Source organism: Daktulosphaira vitifoliae, unplaced genomic scaffold (assembly GCF_025091365.1).
Source record: "Daktulosphaira vitifoliae isolate Bord-2020 unplaced genomic scaffold, ASM2509136v1 Scaffold_4, whole genome shotgun sequence".
Taxonomy (NCBI): Eukaryota; Metazoa; Arthropoda; class Insecta; order Hemiptera; family Phylloxeridae; genus Daktulosphaira; species Daktulosphaira vitifoliae.
The window spans coordinates 29704229-29725909 of NW_026099575.1; the positions used below are offsets into that span (position 1 = coordinate 29704229).

At 24.9% G+C, this 21681-nt stretch overlaps 2 protein-coding genes across 3 annotated transcripts; both read left to right on the top strand.

Annotated features, from left to right (window-relative positions):
- Window positions 1-4021: 4021 nt before the first annotated feature.
- Window positions 4022-14131, top strand: LOC126904386 (sodium-independent sulfate anion transporter-like). Of its 2 annotated transcripts, none has more exons than XM_050683389.1 (10): window positions 4022-4172; window positions 7663-7877; window positions 9775-9970; window positions 10067-10287; window positions 10398-10548; window positions 11114-11278; window positions 12578-12880; window positions 13147-13292; window positions 13357-13681; window positions 13752-14131. In XM_050683389.1, exons 1-10 carry the CDS (start codon window positions 4100-4102, stop codon window positions 13907-13909), a joined length of 1953 nt encoding a protein of 650 aa, XP_050539346.1. In that variant the 5' UTR covers window positions 4022-4099; the 3' UTR covers window positions 13910-14131. The 2 variants fall into 2 exon arrangements, with proteins under 2 accessions (XP_050539346.1, XP_050539347.1); XM_050683390.1 differs by lacking the exon at window positions 4022-4172 and adding an exon at window positions 5332-5730.
- Window positions 14132-15302: 1171 nt separating this feature from the next.
- Window positions 15303-20712, top strand: LOC126904469 (uncharacterized). Its single transcript, XM_050683514.1, has 17 exons — window positions 15303-16369; window positions 16427-16594; window positions 16729-16959; window positions 17049-17144; window positions 17200-17286; window positions 17364-17447; window positions 17632-17691; window positions 17848-17886; window positions 18758-18856; window positions 18914-19129; window positions 19543-19653; window positions 19728-19781; window positions 19868-19954; window positions 20045-20119; window positions 20277-20333; window positions 20411-20490; window positions 20587-20712. Exons 1-17 carry the CDS (start codon window positions 16352-16354, stop codon window positions 20606-20608), a joined length of 1584 nt encoding a protein of 527 aa, XP_050539471.1. The 5' UTR covers window positions 15303-16351; the 3' UTR covers window positions 20609-20712.
- The last annotated feature ends 969 nt before the right edge of the window (window positions 20713-21681 follow it).

The following is a 21681-nucleotide window of genomic DNA, read 5'->3' on the forward strand; positions in this document are numbered from 1 at the left end:
TTTAGTGATAAATTTTTAAATTACTTAGGTTTTATGATATTAATTTTTCATTTAGGTAATTGATAAAAATTTTCTTAATGATGTAAAGAAAAATTAATTAATTTATAATAATTTTCTTTAAAAAAGTTTACAATATCTACAAGTCGATTATTATTCGAGTGATGAGTGAATCTAATGAAATTTAATCAACATAATTCATATTACGTTATACGGGAGTTTTTGAGGGGGATAGGGGGATTAAATGCTACGACGAAATAAGTGTAATATCCTCAAGATAAAATCCTGAGAATTCTACTGTTATGCTTTTTTTAACAATTTTGTGTATATTTGGGTAAAGAGACATAGAGCAACATTTTAAAAATATGAATAATTATATGAAACATTCAGATAAAATAAATAAAACTTAGCAATAAAAAATCTTAAAACTAATGGCTTTGGTGCATATTTTATAATATTTATTTAGTATAAAGGATTTAATAAAGTTTCAAGTTTATTTAGTTTTTAATATAATTTCTCAACAATTTTTTTTTATATTAATGCGATATTTGAGTATCTTAACCAGAGGCACGTGTAATACTTTCTTTAGGTTACCATTCTCAATTATTAATTCCATTTCCTAAGATTATATCAAAAAAAAAATGTTGCATTATCAAAGAACAAGGTTTATCAAGTATATGAATTTTAAAATTTTTGCTAAATCGTATGGTAACTTTATGATTAGTAAATCTAACTTTGTCAGTAGCGCAAATTTATATTGTAGTAGCCAGAGATGTTTAAACATGTTTAAAATAGGAAAATGTTCATAATTTATATTGATCTTATCTTAAACAAGTTTTTTTTAAACATATTTTTAACAACCCTAATTGTAATTATCTTTATTAATTTTTTACTATTTAGTTTTTCCTTTATTTTTGATCGTTAGAGTAGGGGTTATATTAACACATTCTTATGCCCCGTGTAACGTTTAAATATGTATTATTATGTTATGCAATAATCGAGTTTGACGTTATTCAACATTTATACGTTATGCGATTTTTATGTTTAATGATTTTAATATTGAAACAATATTCAAGTTTTTTCATTTAACGTTATTACATTTTTACGTTTAATATAAAAAGGGGCCAATGACTAATTTTTTCTGATATAAAATTTTTTTAAATAAACGTCTGAAAAAAATTATTCTTTGATTTGTTAAGAATTGTTTTTTGTTTTCTGTTTTTTGTTTTTAATTACGTTTTGACAAAAATTTTTATTTAAAACATTATTTGTAATGTTTTGTTGTCATGATAAATAATATACACTCTTATAATATACTAAAAGTTTTTAGTATGCGATATTATTAACCTGCATAGAGATTATTAGTCATGCATATAGTCAAAGAGTTTACAGCAATATTTTAACTTCAATACGTTTCTAAAAACGTATTGCTTTCACAATGTGTTTTTTTATTTGCTATTTTCATAAATTCAATTTAAAAAAATTCAAGGTCTAATTAAAATTAAACACCAACCTAAAAATACAATAATAGATATAATGATTTAAATTTTTGGGTAGGTGCTTTTGAAGACTAGGGTTAAGTTCCTTCAAAAATCTCAGCTCCCCCTTCTGATAATTGTATTAATTATGTAGTTTATTCACATTCTGTCATTTTTAGTTGAGGTTTACCGAACGGATTTATCACATATTTTAACTAGCAAATGTTCTTTTAACTAGTATACATATTAGGGTGGCCCTCAAAAATTGAATGTCTTTTTTTTTTTTACGCTACCACTTAATTTTTTTTTAATGGTCAAAAAAATGAGCTGTGCAAAATTTGGGACCGATCCGTTAAGGTTAACCCGTGCCCCCGGGCCTATTAAGTTGAGTCGAAAAGTCAAATTTAATAGAAATAACTGATCTATGTCTCATAACTTTTTTTTCTCTTAACTTAGAATAATAAAAAAAAAACTCAATTAAAGGAAATTTTACAAGAAATTCAAAAATAATAACTTCAATGTTGTTTTCTCAATAAATAGCCCACAAAAACACTACATACAGTGAAAAACATGTAACAGTCTTAAAATACGTTATAACTGATTTTGTTGATTTTTAATTATTTATTTTCATTTTATTTTTTGGAAAACGCATATTCGTTTAAAAGAAGATTCTAGAAGTTTAATTTTTTATGCCAAGTACGATAATTATATTAGATTTATTATTTTATGGACAGTTAATTAATGATTAATTACAAACCTAACAGTTTAATTTAATTGTTATTAACAATTTTTAATTTATTTTTTTTAAAATAATAATAACTTTAAAAAAATATTTTAACAATAATTAAATTATATTATTATATTTTTTGATAATGTACTTTTTTTACAATTAGGAAATTTTTTCCGATAATTACTTACTATTTGTAAAACGTATTGTTTCTGTTCATCATTTGTAGTTTATATTTAATGTAATCTTAGATTAATTTAATGCCACGCTAGGCTGTATCATTATTAACTCGTAATCTACTTATAGTATTTAAAGCATTTATGTAACTGTTGTTCGCACTTGAAAATGATGGATCAATTTTCAAAAAATCAATGTTCAGATTAAATAGTTGTAAATTTGATGATAACTTACTACCAGTTATTTCGTGGGAATAATTACCAATAAGATAAATATTAGTTCGTAATACTTTAAAAGACTCTAAAAGTATTGTACATTTGTGATTAAAACGTATCATTTAATATATAATAATAAACAGGTAAAATATATTTAACATGTTCACAAATTGTCTGCTGCATTTATACGACACAAATTATGTCAGTTGTCGAAAATAACTCAATTATACTTATCTTTAATAATAATATAATTGGTACTATCTTAAAGTAATTCTGTAAACCAAAATTGATATATTGACGACAAAATGTAATAATACAATCAATTTTGTTAAATTTGTAATTAATCATTAATTAACTGTCCATAAAATAATAAATCTAATATAATTATCGTACTTGGCATAAAAAATTAAACTTCTAGAATCTTTTTTTAAACGAATATGCGTTTTCCAAAAAATAAAATGAAAATAAATAATTAAAAATCAACAAAATCAGTTATAACGTATTTTAAGACTGTTACATGTTTTTCACTGTATGTAGTGTTTTTGTGGGCTATTTATTGAGAAAACAACATTGAAGTTATTATTTTTGAATTTCTTGTAAAATTTCCTTTAATTGAGTTTTTTTTTTATTATTCTAAGTTAAGAGAAAAAAAAGTTATGAGACATAGATCAGTTATTTCTATTAAATTTGACTTTTCGACTCAACTTAATAGGCCCGGGGGCACGGGTTAACCTTAACGGATCGGTCCCAAATTTTGCACAGCTCATTTTTTTGACCATTAAAAAAAAATTAAGTGGTAGCGTAAAAAAAAAAAAGACATTCGATTTTTGAGGGCCACCCTAATACATATTTTTGTATATGCAAAGTGTAAAAAAGTCTCTAATGGTTATTGATTATTAACGTTTGATTGAATTATACCCATGTATAATTAACTTCCAAAATTATATCGTTATGAATAGAGTGCCGAATTGTATGTATGTATAAATTGTGTTTAGTTATTCAAAACATATTAGCCAGTGCAAATTTTAATTTATTGTAAACTTAATAATGCGTTTTTACCAATTTAAAATTTTTGGAGGCATTTAGAGAGTAAATCCCTCTTAAAATTAAAAATATTTCTATGTTACTGGCTTATAATCTATTAAAAAAGTTTTAAAAACTTGTGGTCCTTCAAATTGGCTAAAACAAAATTTGCCAGTGTATAGATTCCATACTCTAATTATTCGTAATTCTTTTTTAAAATAATTACAAATAAATTCATACTAGATTAATGGTTAAAATTTCTAGTTTACTCAAGTTATTTCATACTATTCCAAGATTTTGAAAATTTAATAGCTACAGCTCTTAAAAATTTAACTATTACATAAAATTATTGTCTAATACAAAGTTGTCAACGATAGGAAGCGCTACAACGAAGGTAAATTTAAAAAAATACTCAGACTGTCAAAACAAGCTAATTACTTAGCAGTAAGCCGTGAAACGAGAAACATTGTTTCAAGATAAAAATGTACCAGAAAAACGTCAATAAGTTTGCTACTCAAAATAAATCTGAAATGCTTGATCAATCCAACCAAAAGAGTTAAGTAATATATTAATGGTAACATAATCATTATCGTTAATCATGTTTAATGTCTTTTCTAAGTGTTAATAAAACAAGCTAAAAAATAAAATTACCGATTCAATATTTTTTGCATGTTTAATCCATCTAGAATATTTTTAAAACGTAAAATTTCAAATAATATGAAGAATTTAAGTTACGTTTTTGTTAAAATAAATGAATTGCAATCCATAGTTTAGATAAAAATATTATTTGGTGTTTGATAAATGACAAAATTTAGGAAGAAAAATATTTTATTTGATTATATTTTTTAATTAATTTAAAGTTATTTTTTATGTTTTTAAAGATAAAAATATCTTCATTTAATAATAAATTAATGACTAAATGAAACGTAAAATCATTACAAGGTGATGCTGCCACAAAAAAGAAATATGGAGGAGATTTTAAATTAAATTATTAATAAGAAGTGAGGAAGCAAAAACTCTATTAATATAGATAATATTTGTTAATTTATAAAAATGATTGAAATAATTTGTCTCTTAAAAAAATATATAGAAGATACTTTTTCTTTTTTTGAACTTTAATATTTTTGTAAGATTTGGGTCAATGAAACAAAACTTACATTGCTTATTAATTCGATTTGTGTAATTCAATATACATAACATAGGCGATAAGTTATATTATAAGCAACTAACTTAAACCATTCAGTTCCATTTAAAAATTCCAATATAAATATTTTAGGGAAGGGTTACTATTAAGTACTTTTAAAGTATTAAGACGAATGTAAAATTGACATTCAGTTAAGAAAATTTCATTTTAATTTATATTATACTTTAATAAATTTGAAACAAATAATCAACTTGCATGTTAATTTGTGTTTTTCAATATTTTTTATAGTACCTCATTAATTGGAAACATTAAGATAAAAAACTAAAATCAATAAAATAGATAAATGTTTGTTCATAATGTACCAAAGACATAAATATCAATTATATTGTGTTAAAATTATAAAAATAAATCAAAACTCTTTTTTAATTAGTAAATAATAAAATAGTAACTGATTACTTTTATTTATAAATATCTTCTTTTTTAATTTTTATTTAAACCATGATAATATTGGTAAACAATAGTAAACAATTTATTTAGGTAAAATTTTGCGGTCAATGTTTAGATGTTTTAATATCTACATAAATCTTCTATGTAGTACTAATAATAACAAAAGCAACAATGATCATACTACCTTTTTATACATATTTTTTTTATGAAAGATAGGAATTATTACAATATTAATATAGTAATCAATGTGACATTAGAGATATAGGTAATAAAGTAAATATAATCAGTTGTTTTTATCACGTCCACTTGAATTCTGAGTGTTAGATTAAAACAGCAAGAGTCACAAACAAAAGCATACTTTTATTATATTTCTCAATTAAGCGTCGTTTGTGTTGGTTGTGATATTTTATATTATTTTTATAAGGTAGTAAATGTATATTACACTCATATTGCTATTCTATAATAATTTAGCCACGCTGTAATTATCGAACAATTCAAGTACAATGACAGACACTATTAAATGTAAGTCAAAATTTTGAGGTCCGAAAGTGCTTTGTATATTAGTTATGAACAGTCACATGAAGTTCTGGAATATATTTCGATATCACGTCATTTTTAAGTGTTAAACTAGTTGTAGTGTAAAAATTGGTTTGAATGGATATCTAAATTAGTACTATTATCATAATTACCTTGTTAGAAATACACAATTAGCGTAATATATATAAACACATTTTAAAGTCTTGTCTTTAAATAATTGTAAGTTTTAAATAATAACAAAGATCGGATTAAAATTTTTCTTTGGTTTAGCGTTTGATTATAATAGAACATTATTTTATAATTGAGTTTAACGTTATTTAATATAAACGTAATACAATTTTTATAATTATCGTTTTTTATATTAAAATGTTATTCCATATTTTTTCTTATCGTTTTAACGTTAAAAGGGCTTGTAATATAATTTACTGTTATACAGTTTAAATAAGTAACAAGTGATTACTTTTTCTTATGTAGAATTTTTTAAAATATAATTTTTGAAAAGAGTTTATTTTTGTTTTACAAAATAAGTTTTTTTTATGTTTAACGATATCTATATTATGTTTATAGATAATATTTATTTCGTTCTTATTTATTGACTGTGTTTTGACAATTTTTTTTGTTTTAAACGTTATACATAACATTTTTATATCCTTCAGAAGAATTTATAACTATGCAAAAAATAAAATCTAAAGGAAATTTAATTTATATAATTTTATAAATAATATATATGAGTTTATTACTATTGATGATATCTGAAAATGAGATTCTTATTTATTGAGTGCAAGAAGAGTATTTGTTCAAAAAATATGGAGACACGTGTTTTATCAATTCAACTGTAAATTTGAATTTAAATTAAAATATTAACATTTATGTAACAATAATATTACTATACAATAACTTGGATAACCTTATAAATAAAGTAATAATTCATTTTTAAAACTTATTTAAAATCTTCAACAATGATTCAGAAAGTTCATAATTTATCTAAGATAAACTTTAAACAACAGTTTTATACGAGTGTTATTTAGAAATATATAATCGAATATAAATATTCGATAGAGACAAAATTAAGTTTTATTTAGTGCAGTAACGGTACAAGTTAATGGCAAATCACCCTTTTTTGGTAATTTTAATGTTTGTCTTTTTTTTTTAATTAGAAAAGTAAACTTTAGTTTCCTTCACAACTTCTAAAATTAGTTAAAAAATAAAAATTAACTGTTATAGAATATTTATGGTTATCAATAATACTGTTAAAAATGTATAAATGTGTCAATGACTTGTGTCGTTTACTAACTACCCTTAGTAATGCTTTATCAAATGATTATTAATGTTTAAGTAAAAAAACCTATATTTATAAATATATAATATCTAGATATTTTTTATTGCTGTACTTAAACGGTTTTTACTTAAACGTTATCATTAAAAATATAGTAAAAATGACTTTTATTGACCATTAAAATAAAGACTAAGGGGTCGGTCTGGTCTAGAAACGTACGTTTTGACTCACGTGGTCCAGAGTTCGATCCCCAGGGTGATAAGAGAATTTTCTTGTGATTTTCTCAATAACGGTGTCTGGTCTCTGGTGCAAGTCGGTCATAATACCTATTGATGAGAAATATCAAATAGTAACTATCGAACTATTTGATAGTCATTAAAAAAATATTCCATAGTTTATGCTAAAAATAAACTATTTGGTTGTATAAAAACTATTCGATAGTTAAAAATATTCGAAAATGTCCATCACTAATAATACCCGTCCCGTTTATCATTGACCAAGCCAAAAACCATCTTTGACTCCCTGACATTCCACAGAGGGTGGAGCCTTTGTGGCATGTTAAGTTCGGCAAATCGAAGGATGTAAAACTGATCATTTATACGTCATATTAGACTAATCTAGATTTTTATTTTTATTTGCAGCAAGTTCAAATGATTGCATCAAAATTCATCGTATCAAAAGTAAAAAAAGTAGTTCACTGCAAAATTTCATCCTACGCCATTTACCAATTTTAACTTGGTTGCCTAACTATGACCGCCAAAAAGCGTTTGGGGATGCAGTTTCTGGAATAACGGTGGGACTAACTATGGTTCCACAAAGTATGGCTTACGCGATGCTGGCTAATTTGGCTCCTCAGGTAATAAAATATATATAAATCAAAAATCAATTTAATTTAGAAAATATTAAGTTTCCGAAAATTTAACTTATTTTTAAAATCATTAAATTCATTAAGTTTTATGAAATATATTTTACACTAATAAATAAATTACAGTTATATTTGGTAGTGTAATCAAAGTTTAAAAAATTGAAATATCAATTTTTACTTTTTTATCGCTTTATTAATAAATTCTTAAACGTTGTACCAATTTATGTTAAAAGTCGAATTTGAACTGAAATCTTGTGAAAGTATAATTAAAGGATAAACATATTAAAACCGTTAAATCACACTTAAAAAACCAATTGAATAAGAAATACAGAAAAACACTTTTCTAATATAAGTGTATAATGTATACCTAGTATATATATATAATGTAAGCATATTATGCATACAAATTCGAATACCAAATATCTTATTTTTTATTATGTTTTTAGTTTAAAAAAACAAGTTATATTATAAACATTATAGTATTATAATTTTTGAAAATTTAAATCTTAATTTATTTCAAATATTTCTCATAATAAATGATGTTGCATTATATTACACTCGAATGAAAAGTATTTAAATTATATTATTTAAATTTATAATTGCCATTCAATATTTTAATATTAATGAAATATACTTTTTTAAGAAATATCTTTCAAGTTACATTTTATATGGTTGAAAAATCTTCATTTTTCCCCTCTAGTATTTTGACTGTGTGGGTTGGTACCCTTGACCCCCATATTCGACGCCACTGATACAGAACTTAAAACATTTTTTTTTATAAAAATCCATGTGTTTAGTATAAACCGTGTATTTTTAATAACATTAGTGTTGAACTATGAAAATTAATTATAATCAACCCCTTCTCATTATCGTAAAATTAGTAAAACGTTATACGTAAAACGCCAATTAGAGGTCACACACTTCAAATGTAATTATGTTTTTGAGTATTAATTAATATTAAAACTTTATTTAAGTGAATATTTTATCTATTACATAATACAAACTATTTGTTCATTTCAAGTAACAAAATGTTGTTACATTGTTTATATTATAGATAAGCTAATATTATTTATTTATATATGTCTTGCTCCTCAAAAAACACCTATTCCTATTTTATAATAAAATCATTGATTATGGATCCATAATCAATTCATAATCAACACAATTCACATTAATAATTTTATTTAAGGATTCTTAATAATTTTTATAAAGAAATTTTAAGGTAATATTTTATTTTAAATGATTAGAAAAACATATTTTAATATGTTTTAGTAATGTTTTTAATATATTTTAGTAGTACAAGGAATCTATTTTAAAGCATAACAATGTCTAATGTATATTATAAAAATTAGTCTTTGTATTGTATTTGTGCTTAATTATTATTATCTTACAATTAATTATTTTTTTAGTTAAAAAATGTATACAGTTTAAAATAATTGTTTAGCAAATATTTTTAAAAAATTTTAAAAAAAATGACACTTAATTACAAAAAAATGGATCATAATAATGATTAAATAGTTTTATATATAAAATTAACAAGCTTATTTATTTTATTTTATTTTGAATGTGCAAACTTTAACTTGTGAATTTTAAATGAAAATTTAATTTTAATTGGATATGTTTGAAATAATTTACAATCTTACCAATAACTTTTACATAAAATAATATGATTTAAAACATGAGAGTTCCCACAATGATAGGAATGGAGGATATAATAACAAAGATATACAAATTGTTCAAAAATTTAAAATTATTAAAGTAAAAGTTTTTTTGCTACAAGCCACTCCTGATTTTTAGTATATTAACGATGTAAAATTTAATATAATATACTTATAAGTTGTTATTCTAGTAAAACTTTTATACAAATTTTGTTTTTTCTTTTTGCTAGGTAGGCCTTTATTCAGGTCTAATGGGTGGAATTTTTTATTTATTTTTGGGCACTGTAAATCAAGTTTCAATTGGACCCACGTCACTAATGGCTCTACTCACATACGAATACACTAAAAATCTACCACCGATTTACATACCCTTACTGACTTTCATTTGTGGTTTGGTCGAAATGGCAATGGGTTTATTAAAATTAGGCAAGTTTCATTAAATTTTTAATTATGTATTTATTACATATTGTGTTATTTCATATATTAAGTGCAATATGAATATCTAATATGTTATTTTTACAGGGTTTTTAGTCAATTTGATATCAGCGCCAGTAATATCTGGCTTTACCACAGCAACGTCATTCATTATTGTACTATCGCAATTGAAAGGAATATTAGGTGTACGGTTTAAAGGCGATACCGTTACGGACATAATTGAAAAGCTCATTGAACATTTCCATGAACGCAGAAACGGAGACATATATTTAGGGCTGGCTTCAATAGTTTTTCTTCTAATAATTAGGGTATGAGATGATAAATTTTAATGTTGACCTTGTAAAAAAAAAACAAAATTTTTTTTTTATTATGATTTTTATGTAATTATTAGTTTTTAATAATTTTGTATGTTAAATAGCAATTACAGTTCATTGTACCAGCCAAAGGTGTATTGAAACAAATATTATGGATTTTTTCCATTAGTCGAAATACGTTAATCGTTCTGATAACTATGTTTATTACATTATTTTATGAAATCAATGGAATATCAGTACCATTCTTAACTACGAGTGAGGATTTATAAATTTTGTCCATACAATGTCATTAACTATAAGTAGAACACGTGTTCAATTTTATGGTATTCATATATAGGTCACGGTTATGTATTGAAATAATTAGATGCTCATAATTATAAGAGCACTTGATGTTCGCAATAGTTATTTTAACACAAAATTGGTAAAAATAAATTAATGTAAATTCACTGTAACTGTGAAAATGCTTAAAACAAAGTGTCACTAATGTTCAAAATATTTTCGAACTGTCTTAAATCCGAAGTCTTAAATTATTGATGACGTCTGACAACACCATAGACGTAATTATGTGATAATAGCGAGGCCTTAGTTCTCCTAAAATTCTAATAAACTTTTAATATTTACAAAAACATTATACTACCGCAGTGGTCACTTTATCATTAGCCCTGAAAATCTATTTTCTGTCAACTTATCTTGTAGGCTTTTAAAAAATTATTTTATTATTTAAAATAAGCCCCGATAATCAAAATAAATTTATATTGTTTACTCAATATTCATAAGAAAAATCATTATTATTACATTGATTTGGTGATAATTTTAACAGATACTGTAGAGCCGGGATATCCAACATTTCAACTTCCGCCATTTGGATACACGTCCGGAAACACCACAGTCACGCTAACCGAAATGTTATATGAAATCCGGTCCGCCATTATTGTTATACCTCTTGTGTCTATTCTAGCCAATGTATCTATTGCTAAAGCTTATGGTAATTGTTTTTTTTTACCTTTACTTTCCTTAGATTTTTATATAATCCTTCAATTTTAACTTAATTTTTCATTATGTGTCAATGAAGTAATGTCGTCAAATTATTTATTTATAATGATATTACTATCAAACTTAAGCGCGTTTTGAAGTTCACATTAGGAAAAGCGGTTTATCCTAACATCTAATTATCCAAGTTTTTTTTTTGTATCCTGTATTCTTTTCTCACATTTTTTCATAAGGGTGTTGAACTCACGTAATCAATCTTTTAATCCTGTCCACTATTATTCGACCAATTAATAAGTTAGCGTCCACAAAAATCTTTCAAGTCTATTGTGTTTAGTAACACTACAAATAGAAAATTATGAAGTTCCGTTTATGAATCATCCATTACTAAGTTTTTTAAATTGGCTATCGTTGAACGCATTTATGAGCTCAGTTGTTATTGTAAATGTATATATTGTGATTGTTCCATTTTCCGTTATTTGGTTTTTATTAGTTCACCTCTACTGCTCACCCTGGAAAATTTATTGTATAGTTATGATTATTCTAGGAGTTTCTAATTCATTGATTGAACGTCATGAATCGTTTTAAATATAAATACTATAACTGGTATCTCTTTTAGAAAAATACTGAATTACATCTTTTAAATTGCTTATTAAAACTCAACATATAATAACACTATCATATTGTAAACTAATATATTAAAGGATTGAACGTGCTTTAATCCTATACAGTTAACCATTATTATTGTGATATCTTTAACAACGACTGTGGCTCGTGTATTTTTATTTTTACAAATTAAATTATTTATAATTTTCGTACTATGCTAATATTAATAGCATTTTAAGTACAGTCGAACTTATGGGACAGTTTTTTCTCATTGTTTAGAATACGGGATTGAAAAGGTTTGTAAATTTGATTTCTGTTACCTTTGAAAAAAATACAAATGCCAAAAACATTTTAACTCGAAAAACAATTTAAATAGTTCTTATTTTTATAGCTGTAAAGATCTGTTTTAGACGCAAGAAAATTCTTGACAATTTTTTTTCTAAAATTCTAGAATTTTGACTAAAATATGCCTACCATTTTCATTCTTAATTTTTGTGATCTTCATTATTGTTGTAATTTATTTCGGAAGAACTAGTACACGCGAATGATATCAATGAATATCAATAGTTTTATTATTATTATAAAAGTATATACACATTGTTGCACACATTATTATTCATACGTCAATATCTAATGACGAGTAATTAATTATTGCATAAATAATATAATGGTTTTAATAATTGCATTTTAGCAAATGGAGGCACAATCAATGCAACTCAAGAAATGTTAGCGTTGGCGACATGTAACATTTTTGGATCTTTTATTAGATCAATGCCTGTATGCGGTGCGTTTACACGAAGTGCCGTCAGCCAAGCAAGTGGAGTTCAAACGCCCATGTCAGGCATATATTCTACCGTGTTAATGAACTTAGCAATATTATACCTGACACCTCATTTCCATCTAATACCCAGGGCTGTGCTTTCAGCAGTGCTCATTGCTGCTGTTATATTTTTAGTTGATTATCAAATTGTAAAACCTCTTTGGAAAACAAATCGTGAGTTCATAAAACAATCACATATTAAATTAAAAATAATTGTACTATTTCAAAAGAAAATGTTTGAAATAAACATGGTGATTAATAAATTACTGATAAACGAGATATAAAAGTCAACTCTACGAACCATCAAGTATTTCATTTATTACTGATTTAAATTTTCAAAGTATTGATAAGTAGGCACTTTGCTTAGAATTAAATAAAATAACACGCATACTTGTTTCAGTTACAAACATAATATTCTATTAATTACGTTAACTTTGAAGGTATTGAATTATTTGTGGCATCTGTGACGCTATTGACTAGTCTATTTTTCACCGTGGAAATTGGTTTGTTAGTTGGCGTGTGCGCTAACATACTTCATTTAGCATTATTGTGGTCACGACCGAAGCTTATTATTGAAATATCTAAGGTTTAAATTAATTAAAAATACGTCTATATTGAATTTTTTATATGAATGTTTTATATTTATATAGGTATTGACTACTGAGTTCGTATTAGTCACGCCTAATAGTGGACTGTATTTTCCTTCAACTGATTATTTGTACAAGGAAATTATGCGCATTAGAAAACATGAAGTATATGAGAAAAAACCTATTGTGTTGAACTGCGTGCATTTCAAAGGATTAGACTATACAGCTGCTAGAGGACTTTGTCTTATATCAGAGAAAATTCGGGCAACGGGTCACATGTTTATTCTTCTAAATGTTTCGGATAAAATGAAGTATATAATTAGGAAAACTGGCTGCAATGATTTGGTTTATTGTAATTCGATAGAATCGGTACCCGTGGTGATTAATGGTAAGTAATTCGTTTTTTGACAGATCATTTTTTCTGACACTAAAATACATCGTGTAAAACGTTTATTTAGACGACTGTTCAAAAAAAGTTCCATTGTTCAAACCGAGTGATAAAGACGTTAAAATTGCGTTAGCTGAGCTTACACCTCTGTTACAAAACCAGTCGACAGAAACAACAGACGAAAATAATGGAACGGGAAACACTAAATCAGTCACTAACATAGTCTAATATTATTTGGTTTAAGTAAATAGTTTTGTTTTTGTTAAAAATTATTAATATTTCAGCCACAATGAAATTATATTCTTGATAAAAATTTAATTACAAACAAAATATTTACTTGAATATATTATGTAAATAAAACTGTTATACTTGTATAAAATATTTCTGTTAATTGGATTCATTGTAAATATTTTGTACAGAATATTACGATAAATAATTTTCAATATTGCACCATGTGTTGATGTACTAAATACTTCAATTTTTTTTGGAGTTAAATATATTTTATTGTTATTTTTTTCCTTTCTTCTGACTTTTATTACAAGAAACATGCATTCTTAAAGATCAGTACAGGCAATTTATTAACTATGATTTATACAATAACTTAAGAAATATGAAACATAATATAATTTTTTCTTTTTAAAAGTTAATATTGGCCTACGTTTTATAGTTTTCAAAAAAAAAGAAAAATTGATTCTAATTCTCTCCTACCCCTTTATGTTTTTGTTAACTTGTTTTTTTAATGGAAATATATACGTTTGACCAGCCAAACAAGTAAATGATCTAACTCAGAAGTATAATGATTGATAACAACTTTTGAACCAGTATTTTAGAAATTGTTAATACTTTAACATAAAGACTAGAAGTGAAACGCAATTCTGTTTATTCTTATGTCTAAGTATTTATGAACTCCTTCAATCTGGTATAAAAATGTTAATATTTAACAGAAAACTGTTACAAAAGTTGTTATCGATCGAATATTTTCTTAGATTATTTTTTTGTTTAGCTGGTAAAATATATATTTCTATTTAAAAAGTGATAAAATTTTATGTGTTAGGAGTGGGGTTAGATCGATTATTTTTTTGAAATTTAAAAAACGTAGGATACTATTAATTTTTAAAAAGAAAAAACTGTATTATGTTTTATACTTTTTAAGTAATTGCTTGAATCATAGTAAACAATCGCCCTTGAATATCGTTTAACGTGTTAAAAAAACGAACAGTAATACAAAGTAGAAGTGCAATAATTTTGATAATTACAAAACATGACATAAACAATAATTTAAATTGCAGTTCAATACATTGATTCTACAATTTCCGCTTTCAAATACAACGTTGATCGTTTCAAACAAATGACAACCGGATTCTGTGTTTATTATTTTCTATCTATAGTCATTTATTATGTAATTGAATAGCTGACATATTTATTACCTACCTATATCTATTTTTTCCATAAAAAAAAGTACATTGTGTTTAATCGCACTGTTTTATAGTTAAATGAAATAATATAATAAAAATGATTTATGTATATACTAGATGAAATTTTGAATGATTATCTAGTTGATATCATATTTTATTTTCCAACTCTAATTTTTTTAAAAATATTTTCTCAATTGAGTCTGTATTTTATTATGAATAGCGATTGAAAAACTTTATTTCTTAACTTCAACAAAACTGAACTATTAACACAATTTTTTAAACGCGAAAAACTAAAAAATGATCATGCTTCCTTTGTTATAGACCTTCTAGTTCACGGCTGAGTTCAACACAAGTTTAAATAATAGTGATTACAAATTCCCAGATTGGCGTTTGGAGAATTTATTACTTACAGTTTTAGTTTTAAGTTAAGAAGTTTAAAGTAAATAGATTTTCTGATTTACGATGGAAAATGTAATATATTCATAAAACTAGTGTCAAATATGGCTATGTTCAAATTTCCCTTGCAATAAGTTTAAAGATTAGATTTCCTAAAAAAAAGTATATCTAACGAAAGCCAAATATTTAATATATTATTGACAAACATTTCATTTTGATAGATTCACTTTACAAGAAGTTAGAGATTTTTAAAGTTGAAATAAAAATATTAAAAACAACCGTTTTAAAAAGTGAAATATTTTTTATTTGGATATAGGAGGATAATTCCTCTTGACGAGTTATTATTATTTATCATTTAAATTATATTATTTAAAATAGATATTATTTAAAAATATGACGTAGACTATATCATTAAATACAATTGGTGATCATTTGACGTATCATTAAATACTAATGATCCAGATGAAGTGGAATATTCTTGTGTATAGATACAAAAAACAAAGAACACATTATTTTAAAACTGATAATTTCTTAACTTAGTATCAACATACTATCACAATACTATGACATAAGTAAAATTTATTGGAAAATTTTTTTTTTTTTTGAGGAAAATGTATTATATTTTTTCTTGGATTTCAATGATAAGTATAATTATAAATCGTGTTGAGTTATGAATACGAGGAAAACATGAATGACCCCGGGAACAACATATTGTTTTAATTGTAAATGTAGGAGGGTATGAAATATGTCAACGAGGTAATCAGCTTGCGTTTGATCTTCAACAATCTATAAAAGATCTGACTTTGATCAGATTAATTTAAGTTAAACTTTTGACGGGAGTGACGATTGACTAGGAAAAATGAAATCTTCATTTGCTGTAAGTTTAAGAATATTTGAACATTAAGATAAATCATAAAATTCGTTTTTTAATCAGTTTACAGTTTTGGCCACTATAGTAGTTGTCGCATCATGTTTTCCTTGGACGAAAACTGCTGGCAAAGGTATTGATGGTACAAAAGGTAAAATTAGTGACAATGACGAAAGATTTCATCTTCAATCACCCGATGGTCAGTATGTATTTGGCCACACAGAAAATAACCAGGTGATACTTGATAATATAAAAAAATAATCAATCTTTTAAATCTTATTAAAAGGGATAACAGTTAAATAGTATTAAATTTTTTTTAGATTAACTTATATAAATTTTTATACTAATAATTATTATTATTTCATTAGGGAAGAGTTGAAATGCGATCTGTAGACGGCACAGTAACTGGTTATTACAGTTATATAGGTACTAATGGCAAATTAGAATACGTTAATTACATAGCTGATAAAAATGGATACAGGATTTTGTCAAGTAATGTTGCACCATCAACATCAGTGAAAATTGAAGAGAGTAAAAAAAGCGCTAACGCTGAAAAGGACTTTAGTAGTATATTCTCAGAATTCATACAACATATAAAGGTAAATAAAAATTTTAAATATATCTTATATTTTAACTCATATATTATTACTTGTCTAAACTTGTAATTAGATATTACGTTTTTTTAAAGAATAAAATAGCTCAAAAATCAGGACAGCAGCCCATAGATCCTGTTAACAATGGTCAACAAACTATAATTTTGGATCCATATAACCCCGCAGGAAAAGTAACTGTTTTTTATATTATCTTTAAAGTGTTTTTCAAAAAAAAAATCTTTTTAGGACATTCCTTCTAGTAATAATGGCCAAAGACCAAGCCAATTTCCGGATTGGAAAGAATTAAAAACTTCATCTACTCAAAATCCCTGGGTTTGTAACTTTTTTATTGATTTATCTGATAATTATTACCCTTAAAAAGCATTTAACAAATTTCCATATTAACATAGGACGGAAAAAATAAAAATGAAGGACAACAACAACAAAACATAGTAATTCCTAACGTGGATGACGTACCACCAAACAAGTGTGACGTGAGTTATTGATTTACGACATATTTTTGAAAAATAATTTGTACAATTACTTTTTGTTAAAAGTTTTATCAATATTTATAAATTAAAATCTTAAACAATTTAATTTTTAATTCTTAAAAAATTATTATGTAACGTATATTTTTGTTTTATTATTTTTAAAATTAAAAAAAAAAATAATTTTTAGTCCAAAGGACACAGTCAAAATAGTGAACGAAAAGAGAACTGTTATAATATCTCAAAAACTGTAAGTTTTCTAATCCATAAAACATTTTTTATAAAAATTACTTGTGGTATGGCTAATATCCTGAGCCACAAGTATTTTATAATTGCAATATTTTATCAAAAATATTCGTTTATAAAATGTTTAAAATTATGCAATGCTTTTTTAAATATTTTATAGGTTCCTACCAAAGGAAGAATAAACGATAATTATGAAGATGTAAGTTTATATTATTATACAGAATGATCAATTAGGGATATGAAACTCATTTTCTTAAAATTTAAAAGGAAAAAATTTTTATTTTTGTAACGGAAAATTTTTTATAAAAACTACAACAATATGTATTTAAATCTTTTTCCACATTTTTAGAGTTAAAAACCTAAACCAAAACTCCTTTAATGGTACCGTTATTTTTAGTTTAATGATACGTGAGAATAATATTTTCAAAAAGTTTTGTCCTAATAATATTTTGATTTAATCGATTTCTATTATTACTGTTAAATTTTAACTATTTTTGACCAATTTTTTATTGATAACTACTATGTGGCTTATAGTAGTTGTCATTTCTTCACGATGTCACATAATCAAGTTTTTATTAACAATTCTTATTATCTTATCTGTCACTTACCATAGAAATTATAAATACTGATAACAATTTATGGTCCATTGAAATAAATTATTTTCGGCTCCGGTATTATAAAAACCACATTAAAAAAAATTTTTTATTTTAAACCCAAATCTTGAAACAATTTTAAAGCGTAAATGGTACATTGGATAAAAAAAATTAAAAGAACAAAATTTTTTGACACATTTTGTTCTATCATAAATTATAAATTAAACGAAAAATTGAAGTTTTTATTCAATAAAATAAATGTTTAGGTTTTTTATAATTGAAGGAATAAAAAAAAAATTTTAATACTACATATTATTGTTGAGTTTTTTTAATCAAACAATATTTTTTTTATAAAGATGGGAAATATTCAATATTTTCTGAGAAACCGAGTATGTTATCGATCACTCTGTATTTATATTAATCACTGTAAGTTATTTATTATATTTTAGTTAATTGTTTGAAATAATATGTTTTTAGGTTACTGCACCAAAAGATTTCATCAATAATAAAATCATCAGTACAACTGTTGCAGTTCCAAACAATGATGTCGAATCCACAAAATCGGTCACAGGAGAAGTAATTTACAGAAAAATAATTCTAATATCTCTTAGGTAATATGCAAATTAATTGTAGACGCGTTTTATGGATAATGAACCAACTGCGGTGCCAATTGAGGAACCAACTCGAGAAACTACTGTGTCACATTCAGAACCGATCTATTTTACTTCTTCAAGCAGTGAAACACTCACATCTACAATCGCATATGAAGAGCGAAAACAAACATCTGTTCCATACATTGAACCTGCCCAAAAAACTACCGAAATATCTAACAACCGTGGAGATATCCAGGTGACAGTGTAGCTCATGAATTATTATGCTTATATTCTCATTAAATTCAAAACATGAATAGTAAGCATGCCATTTAGTACAAGGGAAATTTAATTGTAGTTGTTATGTAGTACATTTTTCAATTTTATTAAGTATGGACTGTCAAAAATTAATTAAATGTATTTCGCATAAAGGCAAACTCTGTGTATCGTTGTTAGTGTGTCGTTTGTTTATTTCTACTATTCATTGTATTTAAAAAAATAATAAGTATGGTGAAATAAAATCTAAATTAAAGTATATCCTTATAATAATTTTGCAGTTGTAATAGTTAAGAACATTTCACGTTAAAAAATATCTGTTTATTAAAAAAAAAAAAAAATTCCTTTCCATTTTATACTTAAAATTTATATTAATTCTATGATTTTATAAAGCAGGAAACGACTGAAAGTATAGATTTTAGTACATCAATACGTTCGATCAACATTAATGAGGATGTTGAGTTAGTAGATCCAACTACTATTGATCCTAACGTCGAAGTAGATCAAGTTCGTCATTATTAAATCAAAATATTTCTTACCTTATAAACAAATACCTGATAAATGTGTTTATTTATTATTAGGTGACTGTAAGAATTTCTTCCGAGACACCAAACCAGGAAGTAGCAACACTTGAGGTAAATTTGTATATATAAAGAGTATACTACTTTTCTAAACATCAAGTTATAACATTATTAATTTGTGTAAAATTTATGGTTTTAAGCCTGAAAGCGAATATAATGAAATGGCGACTACAATTGGTATTCAGTATGCGACCGAAGAAAACGCTGAAGATCGAGCAGAGTTCAGAGTAGGCATTGATAACATAAAATAATTTTACTATGAAAATATTCAATTATTTAATGACTTTGATAAGACAAATTAATATTTTTTAATGTAGACACTCGAACCAAATAGTAGAATTGGAACGACCGATAGTCCTGCAGCTACTAATGAAATGAGCGCACAGACTGAAGTAAGAGTAATTCAATAAATAATTATTTATAAAATACATGCGACAAATTGAGTTAATTGCCAACAAATGAGAAAGTTTTCTAGAAAAACCATTATTCATTTTACAATTGTTTTTAACTATAATTAATATTAATAAAAATAATTACCTATTTTTTCAGTCTGAAATAATATGGCCCGACATACCCCAACAAGTGCAACCGATTCCACAAGTTTTGGTAATTATTTAATCAATTTATTCATTACACTTATTATAACATATTTATATTTGTCATAGTAAATTAATTTCACACAGGTACCTTTAGAGTATGCTGAAGATGAAGAGTGGCGAAAAAACACAGGTGCCATTAAATCGCAAAACACGAGACGGGTAAGGTAATGCAATTATAATTTATAGATAATTTTTAACTAGCAGAATAAATTTGTTTATCAGAATTATTACTATACAATAAAAGTTTATTTTTTCTTTAGACGAGACATTTCTTTGAACTAAAAAATATCAAAAAGGTAAAAAACAATACTGAAGAAACAATTCAATCCACAACAGTTGTTCCGGAATTCGCCACTCTTTTAGATTTTCCAAGATTTTTTTTAATTGGCTAAATTAGAATCAACTAAACAAATTGTCATACTATTTAAGATACCCAAAAAGTATAAAAGTAATATTTTTTTAATAATTATAATTATTAAAAAATTATATAATTATGTAAAAATTATACATATTAATAATCAAAATATTATCTATAATATAATTTTCTATTTTTATTTCGTTTTACTAACGTATCAGACTATTAAAATAAAATAATAAAATTAATGGTGCTTACTCAGATAAAAGTAAAAAATTAACTGTAATTGCAGTGTAAACAAGACAGGGAAAGCGTTAAAATGTCACGTTTTTAAAACTATTAGTGCAATGACCAACACTGCGTGTATTTTTATCTCAATTAATTAAGTTACATTTAACTACACTGATCTTATATTATGTTAATACTCATACAAACAATAAAATAGTAGTTTATAGTGACGTTAAAAACTCAGTATTGTAAATACACACAACATAATTTCCTCAGTTTTAAAGTACTATACTCGGCATATCAATCTATACAAATATTTAATTCACAAAAATTCACTTAATGAAAAAAAAAAAGATGGAAAATAGTTATTTGGAAAAAATTGCGTTTTAAGGTTATATTAAATAAAAATATAATGAAAAAAAATGTTGTTTGATTATTTTATAGGCTAACGAAATAATTACATTCATTTTTGAGTAAAAAACGTATAAAAGTGTTATTTGATTATCAGGGCCGTAGCAAGAGGGGGGGCAGTGGTGCCTACGTCCCGGGCGCAATACCTTGGAGGGCGTAAAATCAAATTTATTATCATAATTCAAAACAGGCGCATTTTAAAATTTTGCCCTGGCCGCAATAATTAGTTTGTACGGTCCTGTTGATTATAAAAGTACTAATTGAACACAACAAAATTTTCGAGGATAACAAATTTGTTAAGTTATACTAAATTATCCTGACATAAAATATTCTTAAATATTTATTTTTAAATCTTTTGGAG

Excerpts from the sequence above, each read along its gene's own strand:
- LOC126904386 (XM_050683389.1), top strand. The coding sequence starts at position 4,100 with ATGTACCAGAAAAACGTCAATAAGTTTGCTACTCAAAATAAATCTGAA. Across the intron at positions 4,173-7,662 it reads TGATCAATCCAACCAAAAGA|CAAGTTCAAATGATTGCATC; the intron begins GTTAAGTAATAT and ends TTTTATTTGCAG. Across the intron at positions 10,288-10,397 it reads TTTTTCTTCTAATAATTAGG|CAATTACAGTTCATTGTACC; the intron begins GTATGAGATGAT and ends TATGTTAAATAG.
- LOC126904469 (XM_050683514.1), top strand. Across the intron at positions 17,448-17,631 it reads TACCACCAAACAAGTGTGAC|TCCAAAGGACACAGTCAAAA; the intron begins GTGAGTTATTGA and ends AATAATTTTTAG. Across the intron at positions 17,887-18,757 it reads TAAACGATAATTATGAAGAT|GTTACTGCACCAAAAGATTT; the intron begins GTAAGTTTATAT and ends ATATGTTTTTAG.